This window comes from Tupaia chinensis, unplaced genomic scaffold, assembly GCF_000334495.1.
Source record: "Tupaia chinensis unplaced genomic scaffold, TupChi_1.0 Scaffold000680_1, whole genome shotgun sequence".
NCBI classification, from domain to species: Eukaryota; Metazoa; Chordata; class Mammalia; order Scandentia; family Tupaiidae; genus Tupaia; species Tupaia belangeri.
The window spans coordinates 257,141-272,992 of NW_006160204.1; the positions used below are offsets into that span (position 1 = coordinate 257,141).

At 38.2% G+C, this 15,852-nt stretch overlaps 1 protein-coding gene across 5 annotated transcripts in view; it reads right to left on the reverse strand.

The window, feature by feature from the left end:
• Window positions 1-15,852, reverse strand: part of NOX4 (NADPH oxidase 4) — a 158,301-nt gene that overhangs the window by 105,940 nt on the left and 36,509 nt on the right. For 4 of the 5 annotated variants that reach the window (XM_006160334.2, XM_027776539.1, XM_027776538.1 and 1 more), the window contains exons 3-6: window positions 9,602-9,712; window positions 7,736-7,820; window positions 5,844-5,941; window positions 3,457-3,484 (exon numbers count right to left, since the gene is read on the reverse strand). In XM_006160334.2, the coding sequence (XP_006160396.1) occupies window positions 3,457-3,484; window positions 5,844-5,941; window positions 7,736-7,820; window positions 9,602-9,712 (322 nt within the window). The remainder of the gene's footprint in view (window positions 1-3,456; window positions 3,485-5,843; window positions 5,942-7,735; window positions 7,821-9,601; window positions 9,713-15,852) is intronic. The other variant, XM_006160332.3, reaches the window with a different exon arrangement.

Consider the following 15,852-nt stretch of genomic DNA (forward strand, 5'->3'; position numbering starts at 1 on the left):
GAGAAAATTACATGTAACATTAACAGAAATCCACAAAATCTATCAGCAAATAAAAATATTTACTTTCGTGAGAATGCTTAAAAACATTCAGGTTTTCTTTCATCAGGAACTTCCCATGATGCTGTGCCTCAGAGCATTCAAGATGGCTATGAAACAGTTTTAGTCAGTATTAGTAATAACAAGTGGATTGAGTCTGTTAACAGAAAATAGTTTATTTTATCCCATTATTATACTTAGACTCCACTTTGCTCTCTCACCTGTTACTGAGGTCTACCAGATGTCTTCAGAGGGCGAGTCTCATGCTATGGAGCCCTTTCTCTAGACCCAGTCAGTACCGGGCTGATGATCTGGGAAGTACATGAATGTACATGGCCAGTGCATTCTTTCTTTCATAAAATTACATGCTTGGACCACTGAAATGGTAGTCATCTACTGATTGAGAGTGACTTGAAATGTTTATACTGACAGAAGTCCTACAAAATATATTTTTATTCATGATACAGCACATGCAATGACTGAGATGGGGGTGGGGGGGGAACACCCTCCACAGCTCCATAGAAACTTGATCATACTGCAATCTCTTCCCTCCAGTCGTCCCGCCTATTGGATCCTGAGCACAGACATACATGTGTCTGGTATGTTTTAAGACCGACCAGGACAGGAACTCAAATCATGATTGCCATGTGGCTTCCAGAACTACAGTTTAATATACTAGTGATAGCTCCACAGAGGCTGGACTCCAACAAAAACTTATTTGCCTAGAACTCCTCATATTTCAGGGGCAGTTTTTCTCCACACTAGAAAAATTAACCTTTACGTGGAAAAGACAGTATATGCAAGGAAATAATAAAATATTCCACAACACAATATTTTTACTATGTAGCTTCAGAAATATAGAGTAAAAGAGACCAACTCTACCTTGTAGAATTAGGGACACATTTATCACAATGGGACATGTCCGCTGTGATTTAAAGGATAAGCTGACATTGACCAGGTGAATGAAATAAACTATTTTAGGCAAAAGAAAGGTAGTAGTCAGAAGGTATGTTCAAAAGCATGACGGAAAGTTCACAAGAAGTAGAACGATGACTCTGAGTTTTCCCAGAAAGTTAATAAAATACAACGCCATGTCTTTCTCAGAGACTCCCTAACATGGAGCTAGGAAATGTGTGTTTTTTAGTATCTTGTCTACTTAGTCCAACAACACACAGGGGAACCTCTGGGACATAGCATAGGATGATGGAAGACATATGGTTTTATGCTAGGTAGAGAGAGCATCTGCTTATATAGAAATATTATTTATAGTAAGTTTCTTAATATAATATCTTAGTCATAGAAGAGATCTTTTTCTTTTTCTTTCTTTTTTTTTTTTTGAGAGGTTTTTGCTATAGGGTGTGTGCACTCGCAAGACAGAGACAGAGAGAGAGACAGAAAGCAAGAAATCACCCCCCCCCGGGGGGGATGGCCACGCCGCAATCCCTTTTCCTCCATTCTCCTCTCAGGATCTTGGGCACGTATGCACATGCGCCCAGTGTGAGTTTTAAGCCACCAAGTCGGGATGCAAACTGTGTACAACTACGTGGGAGTCCAGCGACATAGCCATTACACTAACTGCCGGTCCCAAGATCTTTTTAGCTTGTAAACTAAACTTTTTAAAGTTTATGCCCCAAGGCTTCAATTAAATGTTGTACTATAGGTAATAATGTTCAAAGTCCTTACTCATTTTTCTTAAATTAATTTATATAAACCAAAATACATTAGCTCATACATAACTTTTTTTTTCCTTTTTCTTCTCTCCTATTTTTTTTGTTTTTGTTTTTTTGTTTGTTTGTTTTTGGAGAGGTTTTTCGCTATAGGGCGCGTGCGCTTGCCAGACAGACAGAGAGAGACATAGAGACAGAAAGCGAGAAATCACCCCCCAGGGGGGATGGTCACGCAGCAATCCCTTCTCCTCCATTCTCCTCTCGGGATCTTGGGCACGCACGCACACGCGCCCGGCGTGAGTTTTAAGCCACCGGGTCCGGGACGCGAACCGCAGTCGACTACGTGGGAGTCCAGCGACATAGCCATTACGCTAACTGCTGGTTCCCTTCTCTCCTATTTTTCATCCAATGTTTTAGGATTAAAGCATTGGATGTTTTCAATGAGAGAACTTGTAAGCAAACTAAATTGTGTTCCTAAGGAGAAAATGGTGAAACACTTTGTACAAGTGGCAAATATAAATCTATCTAAAAAAACAAAATATATTGTATATATCTAAATAAGTAGTTATGACATGGAAAGGAAAAGTGCTTGAGTTATTGTTATTTTTCACCATAAAATTGATTCAAAAGAAAAACAATGGTGGTATTTCAGAGTAATTTGCCCAGGACCCATAAGCAATTCTGATCCTTCACACAGTATTATAGTCAAACACACAATAGATCACCCCAACTACCCAGTCATCCTTGTCCCTGAAATGTGTGCTAAAAATTCCCCAAATGCAACTTTCTCTTTTTATCTTTATAAGTGAAAGGTTAAGAAAGAGTTTCAGTAAGCACTTTCTATCAAGGGAAAGTTTTGAAAAGTCTAAATGTGCTTTAACAAATTGGTTGTCTAGACAAAGATTTCATGGGTGATAACCTTGAGAAGGAAAAATAAATTACAAATAAAAAAAGAAGACACATTTCAAGAAAAATAACTGAGATTAATGACTGTTCCTCCTCTTTCCTAGAGGTGGTCAGATCACCAAAAAAAAAAAAAAAAAAAAAAAAAGAACCTAGTAAATGACTGAATTATAAAAACTACATTGATACTCAAAGTACTTGGTGATTCTAACACCTTGAGGGCAAGACCCAATTAATGTGCACTCATATGTGTGAGTTATTCCCAAAGCACTTGCCATAGCAGTGGTCCCAAAACAGGTCCTCAAAAGCATATGGCGTTGGGACCAACAGTTAGTGTAATGGCTATGTCGCTGGACTCCCATGTAGTCGACCGCGGTTTGAGTCCCGGACCTGATGGCTTAAACTCATGCTGGGCACATGTGCGTATGTGCCCAAGATCCCGAGAGGAGAATGGAGGAGAAAGGATTGCGGCGTGGCCATCACCCCTGGGGGGTGATTTCTCGCTTTCTATCTCTCTGTCTCTGCCTGTCTGGCGAGCACACATGCCCTATAGCAGAAACCTCTTCCCTCCCCCCCAAAAAAGCATATGGGGTTATATTGTTTTCACTGGAAAGACATATGATAGGACAATGTGCTTGCTCATTTTCCTTTCCATTCATTCAAACCCCAACTGTTTGCCTTGGCCCTCTGTTCCCATTGCAGCCGTACGCCTGAATTCCTAATATTTGTTCTTACATGCAAATTTTCCATATGTTATATTTTACATGATTCTAATTGCTGCGCAATTTTATGATGGTTCTTTGCAAAGATGTTTCTAAATCTCCAGAAAAGGCAAGGAATAACAACTTACCAGTTGTGAAGAGAAGTTTCCTAGGATCCTGAGAAAAAGGAAAAAAATGTGACTAGGAAAACACTGATGATATAAAATTCTATGTGGTAGTGGTATCTGCAGGGCCTAAGAGCCACATGTTCAGGATGAAAGATACTGTTCCCAAAGGGAAACAAGAGAGACTCAATTAAGTTCCGCAACATTTTCACAATGCTAGAGACTGTAACAAGTAAAACATATAACTCAAAGTTTATCCACCTGAGAAGGGCAAAGACTGGATGAGTCATAAGGTCCAGGATTTCCTCTTAATGGTTCCCAATGAGCTAGTGCAGTGGCCTTAATCCCACTGTTTGATCATTTTGAGAATCAATACTTTTAGCTATAACGTGAAAACAACCATATATATTGTCTACACAGTTTCTAAACTGTACCTACTAAGTGTCAAGACAGTGATAATCAAAACCAATAAAATAGGCTTACACAATAAGCTGGAAAGTCTTTATTACAAAGAATTTTCTTCCCATTTTCCTCTTAATTTTATAATGTGTTATTTACTATCAACTTTTACACATTTCTATAGCATACAATAAGACTATTAAAATCAATGATATGTACAAAATAAAGCTTATGAAGCTAGGGAATAAAAGCACAGTAAAGTACCTAGACGATTTGTGTACTGTAAACTCAGTACTGAGAAGACTAATTGAGAACTTAGTAAGTTTCAAATCCTGTGAAAAGTGGTGCGGAAATTCAAGGAAGCTAGGTCTCTGCTACATGGAAATAGAAAATACTAATATTGTTTTTGTAATATTTCCTTGAAACTATATCTCTCATGCCATAACGAACTACTGTCAACTCTCATTCTACATTCTGGAAAATTTAGATCAATCCCCAGTTAAATTTGTGGACTGATCATTCATCCTCTTAATGCTTCATACTGCAGAAGTTTTTGAATACCTTCCCTTATGGCATCATTGAATCTGCGGTCAGGCCAAGCTATCTACTAAGTCAGAAGCCATGTATATAGTGGAATTTCAGCAGCTTTGAATAAGAACCACTTGCCCAAGAGTAGCTCCTAACCTAGGTTACGGGCATTTAATTCCTGGCATTAAAAACATGGCTATAGGCCAGCCAGTGGTGTGGTGGTTAAGGAGGCTAGATTCCACATGGCTTTCCAAGCAGTTCAGGTCCCTAATACAGCAGCTTGGGAAACATGCCAGGCATGTGTGAATGTGTGTTCCAAATCCCAAAAGGAATGAGAAATGGAGTAGAAAGGATTGTTGGCTGGCTATCCCCCATGGGAGGTGCTTTCTCACTTTGTCTGTCTTTCTCTCTTTGTCTATTCAGTGAGTTTATATGTACTCTGGCAAAATTAAAATTAATTCAAAAAGCACGGCTAAAGGATAATTTCGAGAAATCCAGCCAATAAAATATAAGATAAGCTGAATGAAGTAGTAGTATGAATAAATAACTATGGAACCAAAAAAAAAGGATCAATCTACACTGCAAGGGAAAAAAGATGGAATAGGATAATGGTAGAGAGAGTTTCACAGATAACAAAATGAGGCAGATTTAGCTTGGCTATCAAAAACTGCAGCATCCACAAGCATGAGGATGGGTCAGAGTAGAATAATAAAAGCACAAAACAGGAACAACAAGGGGCATAGCATGAAACCTTTTTTTCAAAGACAATTCACAGAAAAATCAACGAAAAGCATAGATTTGGGGCCAGCTAGTGGCATGATGGTTAAGGCAGCTGGAGCCCACAAGGCCGACTGCTCAGTTCAAGTCCTGGATCCCATGTTTTGAAAAAAAATATGCTGAGCATGTGTGTGTGTGTGCATACCCCAGATCCTGAATGGAATGAGAAATGGAGGAGAAGGGATGGCAAAGTGACCATGCCCCATGGGGGAGAGTGGCTCTCTCTCTGTCTCTCTCTCTCTCTGGTGAACACACACACCTTCTGGCAAAATGAAAAAGAAAACAAAAAGTATGTGCATGTACTTTTATTTTCATCTGCATCTATCACTTTGCCCTTTTCGCCCAAGCACAGTATGATAGTTATTAAAGCGTTTTTACCCTGTAACGGCACTGTCGACACCTTCAGCTGAATGATAGGAATTAGCCCCAAACTGGTGCGAGTCAGAAGGTACGCCTGAGTGGCAACCATCTGAACACTGAAGAATATAAAAAGTAGACACTCTGCACACTCCCATTTTCAGCAGGAGAGACTATGAAATAGTAATTATCTATATTTTCTATTGAAAGGAATAAAACTCAACTTGACAACTACATTTTAAAAGCACTCAAAAGGAGCAGCAAGGTATGAATTTTCTGTGAAAATAACAGACCCTCATTAGTCATCTTATGACAGGTGAAAGGAAAATGGGAAGACAGAGACCACCCACCTCATCGCGGTATCTTGCTGCGTTTAGTTCAATGAAGTCCTCGCTGTAGTTCACTGAGAAGTTGAGGGCATTCACCAGATGGGCAGCCACGTGCACACCTGCAGGATCACACCAGCTGTGAGTCAGTGGGTTTTCATGAATGCTCTGTGGAAAGGAGTCAAATCCCCTCTCTACATAAACACGTGGTCCAACTGTGACAGCTAAGTGAGCAATAAGCTATTCAACTGAAAGCCAAATAGCCTAAATGTCTAGTTATGATGACCTTGGTATCAAAAGAGCTATGTCACTTCAAATTATGGCCAGGAAAAAATGTCAGCCACTATGCCACTGAGACTGTAAACCACTACTTTTTTATATTTTTGCTATCCCTCACCAGAGAGACAGAGAGTGAGAAATCACTCCCCAAGGGGAGATGGCCATGCCGCAATCCCTTCTCCTCCATTCTCTTTTTGGGATTTTGGGCACACACGCACACATGCCCGATGTGAGTTTTAAGTCGCTGGGTCCAGGACTTGAACCATGGTGATGACACAGGAGTGCAGCGACATAACCATTATGCCATTTGCTGGTCCCAATCACAACTAATTCTATTCTGAGAACTGAATATGAATTTTTTCTTTTTGTCTTTTAACTATGAGCTAGGTGTCAATATAAAGTTAAAAAGTTAAACTAAAAATAAATAAACAAACAAACTGAAAAACAGAGAGGTAGTATGTCCCAGTAAAGCAGAAGGGCTGCTTGGGACAGAATCTATATAATCTGTCTCTAGCATCCATGTACTTAATTCCTATGATTATTATTCCTATGATTATTACTTTCTGTTTCCAAAAATTTGAGAAGTATCATATAAATACTCAGGATAAATATTAATTTTATGGCTGGCACCATAATTCAGCAGTTAAGGGAGCCAGATCTCACCTGGCTAACTGTGGTTTAAATCCCAGCTCTGACTGAAAAAGCATGCCAGGGGGGGCAGCAAGAGGCATAACCGTTAAGGCACAGGACTCCTGTTTGAGTCTACTGTTTGAGTCCTGGACCTGGTGACTTGAAAATCAGTTCAGGCGTACATGTATGCATGGCCAAAATCCCAGGAGAATGGAGTAAAAGGGATTGTGGTGAGGCCATCACCTTGGGAGGATAATTTCTCACTTTCCCTTTCACTGTCTCTCTGGTAAGCACACATGTCCTATGGCAAAAATCTAAAAAGAAGAAGAGGAAAAGGAAAAAAGAAGAGGAAAAGGAAGAAGACGAGAGAAGGGAAAGAAAGGAAGAGGGGAGCGGAGGGAAGGAAAAGCATACCAGCATGCCCAGAGTCTTGACAGAAAGAATAAATGGAGGAAAAAGAACTGTGGCATGAATCATGCCCCGTTGGGGGGGTGCCTTCCCCTCTCTTTCTCTCGTCTCTCTCTCTCTCTCTCTCATACTCACTCACACACACACTGCCAAATGCACACACCCTCTGGCATAAAAAAAATTCATTTAAAAATTATTCTATAAACAAAAAGATTCTCGCTTTATTTTTTAACTTAGAAAAGAACATAATTAAATTCAACAAATTTTGATATTTGTGCTTTTACACAAGTATTAATACCAAAGAAACGATCATCAATTATAATTTTGAGTGCAATTATATTCCATTAATGAACATTTCATATTCTAATTTTCCATGCATTTAAACTCCTAATACATTTTAATTGTTAGAGCTTGGAAGCTGCTCCCCCCTCCCCAGTGACAGCCCACTTTAAACATATGGAACAGAAAACTCAGCTATATAATAAATAAACATCAAGTTTATTATAACAGATAATGCACAAAATAATAAAATTACAAATTTTACCATTTATAAAATAGGTAGTTCTAACAAAATATTTAACATCTTTTGGCTTTCTTACCTGAGAAAATACAGATAGTAACACCACAGGTTATATGGAATGTTCTGCTTTTATCCAACAATCTTCTAGTTCTCCTGCTTGGAACCTTAATGAAAATCATTTGGTACAGTAAAAATAATGCAACAAATAAGATATATGTAAAAGATTTTTAATTACAGCATTGTTTATAATACCAAAATTTTATAAATATTGCAAAAGCTTATTAATGAAAATTGGCAACATGAATTATGATATATTAATCAATGAGACAACCCATTCAAAAGAATATGAGTTTATATTATTGATATGGAAAGATGTGCAAAATTTATTCTTCAGTTAAAAAGTTATAAAACTTAAACTAGCTATGGTCCTATATTGTTCAACACTAAGGCATTATACATTAACTTATCTGTAAGCACCTACCCAAACTTTCATCAGTGGCCATTCTGGCACAGTAAGACTAAACTTTCTGTAAGAGTTTTGCATATTTCTGGAATGTCTGAGTTTTACAATATATATTATTTTCTTTTATAGTTGAAAATTAAGATTATTTTTAAATGAAGCAATCTTCTCTATGGTTTTAAATGCCTGTTTGAACTTAATGTCAAGAATCTTTGAATAACTATGTTTCATACTGGGAGACAATTCTTTAAGACTTATTAAGCACTGAGACTTAGGTGAGAACTTTCATTTTCTGCCACTTCTCTTCTCTTTCTTCATGCCAAGTAATGGCCAGTCACAGGGATCAAAACCTAGTATTTTACAACTGTAGGCTACTTGGGGAAAGTTATTTCCACAAATAACTGCATTGAAAGTAGAATTTCTAAATATAATTATATGAAAAGTTCAGAAGTTTTACTAGAGTAAATTTGTGCATATGAGCATCACAGCAATCTCAAAGCAACAACTCCTATTAAAACATCAATATCAGTGGCTGTCTTACTGAAGAATAAAACCACATAAATGCATATGTTTACACATATACAAGAATAATCCGAAAAAAGTTTTGTTAAAATTGATTTTTGAAAGGGAAAGAATCAAAGACAAAAATAAAGAAGGAAAACATTTAAGAGACAGAAAAATGAAAAATTACTGTTGATAATGTGTATGATAATCTCCTTAACTGGACTAATACACAGTGTTTTCATGATGGGAAAATTCATTTTACGCACTGTAATGATATAGAGTGATTGAATGTAACAATTTTTTTTAAAAAATGACTGTTTTTCTGGTTTTTTTTACACCATTCTACAATCCTAAATATCACAAGAACATCACTATTAAATCAAGACATCTTTTTCAAGCTGATTACACAGCTCAAAACAAACATGTGTGTTAAAAAAAGATAGTTGCCAACACCAGTGTTCATTCTACGTATTGCTCAAAGGCCACAGGGCTCTAGTTTGCTCCCTTGGATTTAGCCAAGTGAAATTACAGCATCTCAATAAGGCAGGGTATAGTGGAAAAAGCTCGGAAGTGGACTGACCTCAACCCTGCCTTTCACAAGCTTTGGCAAGCTGCTTAAACTCTATCCCTAAGGGTCCTCATGAGTGAAATGAAATGAACAATACCTGACTGCAGAGCTGTTTTAAAGATTCACGACTATGTATGTGAAATGCTGAGCTTAGTGCCTGAAGCATAGAAACGGTTACCCATTTTTATTATCCTCTGCCATTATCGAATATTGCAGCATAGCTCACTGCTCCTCTTGACAGGCAGCATGGCCCTTTCCATCATCTTTGAAGAAACCTCTCTGGTCCAAAGCCAGAACACAAAAACTAAACAAACTAAGATTCTTACACTTGCATGCAGAATCCATAACTATAATCAACTTTTGAATATGCAACAAATCATAAGACATGCCTATTTTCTTTTTTTTTTTCTTACCTTCTCGGATCCTCGAAGGTAAGCCAGAAGTGTTCGGCACATTGGTAAAAGGATGAGGCTGCAGTTGAGGTTAAGAACTGATGCAGAGGCTCTGCTTAGACACAATCCTAGCTGAACAAAGAAGGCAAGGGTCAAACAGCACTTCAGGATAAAGTAAACTACCAGCTGCCCTGACCTGAAGTTACAAGCTGCAATCTCATCTCATTCTTCCTTTAAGGATCACAGCAAATCCCAACTCCTCCAAGAGTCTTGAATAACCCTCCCTTTTCCTCCCACAAAAATCTCCATAAAAGATACTAGTTTGGGGACCAGCAGATAGCATAATGATTATGTCATTGGACTCCCACATAGTCAACTCTGGCTCAAATCTCAGACCTGACAGCTCCAAACTACTCATGCTGGACATGTGTGCCCCAAATCCTGAGAAGACAATGGAGAAGAGACTGTGGCATGACCATCCCCTCTAAGGGGTGATTTCTTGCTTTCTGTCTCTCTGTTTCTCCAGCCCTATAGCAAAGAAAACTCTAAAAAACAAAAAAGATACTAGTTTTTTCTGCTCTGTGCTACCATAAAACTCAGTATTACTCTAATTTTTGCTAGTGTTATAATCACTTGAGTGTGTTCTTCCAGTGCCAGGTGGAGTATTTGTTCCATCCCACCATATCGGTCTCTGTTAGGAGCTCTAGAGGGGATTAATACATTCTGTACTTCCACACTGTATGGCGTAGAATCCTTTGCTTACTAATTAGCTCACAGAAGTTTTAAACCAAACTTTTTTGTGTTCTCTCTCTCTAGAACATTCTCAGTCTCCACAAAATCTACCCCTTATACACCACTAACTGTCTCCAAGCCCCTTGTCCCACTGACTACTTATCTTTCAGGTGTCACCTTAAGTACTAGAGTTCTTTCCTGACCCAAAAATATCAGAAAAGTAACTGCTTTCTGTACTTTCCTCATTATAATGTCTTCTAACACACTTTCTAATACTTTTTAAAGCTTTATTTTACTTATAGCTTCCATGAGAGATAGACAGTAAGACAAAGAGAGGGGCACCCCTGACAGGGTCTGCATGGCATGATCCACCCAAGTTTCAGTTGGCTCAGATCATGGGCACAAGAGTGCACCTGGAATGCTCAGGGAAGCCCTGGGGTGTGAATCCAGGACCTTCCCCAGGTAAGTCCACCTGTGTTACCACTCCACCAACACTCAGCCCAGTTTAATTTTATTTTAAATCGACAAATAATAATTGTATATACTTATGTACTATAATGTGATGCTTCAATGCATGTATATGTTGTAGAATAATCAAATCAGGCTGACATATTGATCACCTCAAATATTTATAATTTCTTTGTGTTAAGAACATTTAACATCTACTATTTTTGCTATTTTGAATTAGTCAGTGCCTTTTTAACTGTAGTCACCATGTTGTGCAGTAGATTACCAGAACCTTCTCCTGTATAAGCAAAACTTTGTACCTGTAGGCCAACATTTCTTGTTTCTCTACCACCCCTACTATTCCCTAAGTTCTGGTAACCACCATCCTACTTTACTCCTATAAATTCTTTTTTTTTAAAGATTCTACATATAATGAGACTGAGTAGCATTTGTCTTTCTCTGCCTGGTTTATTTTACTTACCAAAAAGTCCTCTAAGGTTCATCCATGTTGTTGCAAATGAACAATCTCAAGTTAAAAAATGCCTTGGAAAACTGAAATTTATACATTTGAATGTCTCATGGGAGCAGGATACGACAGTTTGAGCATTATTTTCATGTGGTAATAGTACATTTTTAAAAAATTATTCATTTCATTTATTTTTATTATTATTTTATAACTTAACTAGAGAGAGAGAGAAAACAGAACCACAGTAGGCCATGTGGGAGTCCAGTGCCTCAACTGCCATGCCACCTGCCAGCCCCTGATAATAGCTCATTGAAAGCACAAGAATACTATGTAATAGAATGCAGAGGTTAACAAAGCCCACTTATCTCTTATCATTGGTCACGCACAATTCAGGGCACTTTACACTTATTAGCACATTAAACCTCCTCCTCCTACTACTCTGGGAAGCAATTAACATTACCATCCCTCTTACATTTGGGAGAATGCTTATTCACAGTGAATTTAAGAATTTACCCAACATAAAACAAGTAGAAAATTGTGGGGCCAGAATCCCGGCCCAGAGATTCTGGTTTAATAATCTAGGACCTTAGGGCTTGCTTTCTCACTCTCCTTCCCTCTCCTCCTCCTCCCCACCCCACCCCTTCTGGAGAGAGCACATGCTTCATAGCAAATTATAATATTAATAACAGTAGTAAAAGTAAATTAAATTAAATAAATAATTTTTAAAAATTATGCTATTAACCATTATTTTGTACTGCCTTTTCAAATTGACTTTAAAAAGAAAATGTCTAGAAAGCACATAATTAGGCAGTAAATATTTGTTGAATGATTCAGTGGAAGAACATTTGGGGTAAACAATTTTAGACAACCACCCTAGGTGAAACCTCCCTCTCATCACTTTTTCCATCTCCAAGAAGGTTATTATTCTTTTTCTTTTGTCATTAAAGAGACTTGAGGTATAAAAACAGTTAATTCTCCATATCCAAAGGTTCTATATTCACAGATTTAAACAACAACGACTGATCAAAAATGTTGCCTGGGAACCAGCAGTTAGCGTAATGGCTATGTCGCTGGACTCCCACGTAGTCGACCTCGGTTCGTGTCCCGGACCCGGTGGCTTAAAACTCACGCCGGGCGCGTGTGCGTGCGTGCCCAAGATCCCGAGAGGAGAATGGAGGAGAAGGGATTGCAGCGTGACCATCCCTCCTGGGGGGTGATTTCTCGCTTTCTGTCTCTATGTCTCTCTCTGTCTGTCTGGCGAGCGCACGCACCCTACAGTGAAAATCTCTCCAAAAAAAAAATGTTGCCTGATGTGTACTTCCTGGTTAGGCCTATAATCACTGCATATGCATGGAACATGTGCAGACTTTTTTCTTTTTCTTGTAATTATTCCTTAAACAATATATCAGGTTGTCATAGAAGTCATGGCATTTTCCTATACGAAAAATGCATCATGGGACCAGCAGTTAGTGTAATGGCTGTGTCGCTGAATTCCCATGTAGGCAACTGCGGTTCGAGTCCTGGACCCAGTGGCTTAAACTCACACCAGGCGTGTGTGTGTGTGTGTGTGTGTGTGTGTGTGTATGCATACCCAAGATCCCGAGAGGAGAATGGAGGCATGGCCATCCCCCCTGGGGGATGATTTCTTGCTTTCTATCTCTCTGTCTCTTTTTGTCTTTCTGGCAAGAACACGCACCCTATAACAAAAATCTCTAAAAAAAAAAAAAAGCATTATGATTTTTCCGACAACCTGATAGTGTAACAAAAACTTACATAGCATTAACATTATATTAAGTATTATAAGTAATCTAGAGATGAGTTAAGGTGCAGTCATGTGCTGCATAACTATGTTTGGGTCATTGAAAGACAGCATACATGACAGTACAGAAGTGTGCAGGCCATACCATACAGCTTAGAAGTGTATCAACAATCCTATTTAGGTCCATGTAAGGGCACTCTTTGATGTTTGCACATGATGAAACTGCCTAATGACACATTCCTCAGAACAATCCTGTCATTAAGAGACACCTGTCAATAGAGGAGGCTGTGCATAGGTTACACATAACTACTGTGACAGTGTATATAAGAGACTTAAGCATCCATGGATATTGGGTCCTAGGGTGTAATGCTTCATAGAGACCAAGTCACAGTCATATCTGAAAACTACCAGAGGAAATCCTAGCCACATATTAAGAACTGTCAACACAGCATGGTTGGGATGGAATTCCTAGCATACTTATTTTGTTACTTCCATTTGTTATGTGACAGGTTGACTGAAACTTTTTTGTTTTCTCCTTTTTCTGTAAGTAAATGATAGGCCTCTTCAGAGCAGAATAAATATTTCTGAAATACTTTAACACCACCTTACATTTTTATTTCAATTCCTACTTTATCAACTGCTTTTAGATATATATTTAATGTAATCCTTAGACTAACTTTGTAACAGGCTGAAGAAGTGTCTTTACTGCCACTTCAGAGATAAAGTCATATCCCAGAAAAATAATTAGCTCTGCAAGAAGAAATGCTAAATGCAATAATGACTCAGGATAGTGCTTGGATATCAACATTTTTAAAAGCTTCCCAGATGATTTGAACATGCATCTGGCATGAGAAACACTATCTTTTTGTAAAAAATTAATTATTTATTTAATTTTATTTATTGTTATTATTCATGTTTGCTATAATATACATGCATTCACCAGAGAGAGGCAGACAAAGAGAGAAAGAAAGAGAGAAAGAAAATGAGAAAGCAAGCCGCTAGGTCAACCAGGTGGGAGTACAGCGTCTTAACCACCACAGCATCTGCCGGCCTCAAGAAACACTATCTTAAGCTATTAAGCTAAATTGAAAATTATAAAACAATGACAACCAATAAATGATAAGTGTACTTTCATATTTCCAAACTTACTAGTCAAATTTTGATCTAAAACTTAGCTATTTTTAGACTAAAATCTAAAGGCAAACCATATAAATAGGTATAAATGAAATACAAAGCAACAACCACAAAGATCTCATAGTAAGGTTCGACAACAGAAGGTTTACAATTTCCTTATCACCTAATATGCAACAGTCACCAGGTGAAGGGCTTTTAATTAATCACAAAAATTCTTTTGGAAAACTTTGCATGGTAAAAATTACTATATCCACTTTCAAAAGAGTTATGTAAGGATCTGGAATACTTTGCCTACTCACACAACTGATAGGAGATCAATTTGGTACGCTGGACTTAATGACTTTTATATTTTTTAAGAATTATTTATTTATTTAATTCCATTTGTCATTATTATTTCTTTAATTTGACCAGACAGAGACAGTAAGCAATAAATAAAGGGCAAGTGAGAAAGCAAGCCGCCAGGTCCAGGACTGGAACCGCTATCAGCCACGTGGGAGTCCAGTGCCTTTATCTACCACGCCACTAGCTCCCTTAATGACTGTTGTATCTCAAGACAAAAACTTGGCATGAAACAACATGGAAGGAAGAATATTAAATTACAAGAGGTGAGAAAGACCTGTTTCAGAAGTTCTCGGGGCCATATATATAACTTAGTTGCCAGTAGGGTAGGCTACTCAAGCCAAGGTTCTGTCTTCCATGAAGCCTGATTGTTTCACTTCATTCCTTGGCTATGAGTTATCCCTACAGCTCTAGATGGCATCACTTCTTCCTCAGTTGGTATATTCATAATGTCTATGAATAACTTTGATTCTTACATTTTCCCACAAGGCCAGTCCCTAAAGAGGTAGAAGTCCCAAATGTATCTCATCTCTCATATATATGCCTCTAACTCTAGGATCTAGGACTCTAAAAACTAGCTAATATTTGTCTATTCTTCCTTCATATGTACTATCAAATTAGTATTCTCAAAATATGATGTTTTTAAAAAATAAATTATTATGCTAATTTCCCTCCTCTAACCCCATATACCACATAAATACACACACAACTTCCAAGTCTTAATTTCTGAAACTTATGAATATATTACTTATCAAAAGGGACTTTGTGGGTCACCTAGGTAGCATATTGGTTAAGGCACTGATCCCACATGGCCAACAGCATGGTTACAGTCCCAGGCCCAACAGTTTGAAATATACACCAGATGTGTGTGGATACATGCCTAAAATGGAGGAGAAAGGACTGTGAAATGGCCATCCCCCTGAGGTGTGATTCCTTACTTTCTTCCTTTCTCTCTCTTGCTTGCTCTCTCTCTCTCTCTTTAGTGAACAACACACTCTATAGCAAAAACTACACAAAACAACACACACACACACACACACAAAGGGTGGGATTAAGATTAAAGTAGTGATGGAACTAACAGATGGTGTAATGGTTACACTGCTGGACTCCCATGCAGTCAACTGCTGTTTGAGTCCTGGACGCAGCGGCTTAAAACACATTAGGCACTTGTATGTGAATGTCCAGGATCCCAAGAGGAAAACAGAGGAGAAGAGACTGCAGTGTGACCATCCCCTCTAGGGGGGGTGTGATTTCTCACTTTTTGCCTCTCTGTCTCTCACTATCTCTATGGTGAGCACTGAAATACATGGAAACTTAATAACCTACTCCTGAATGACTCCACAACTACTGAAGAAATAAAGACTGAAATCAAAAGGTTTATGGAAGCCAATGACA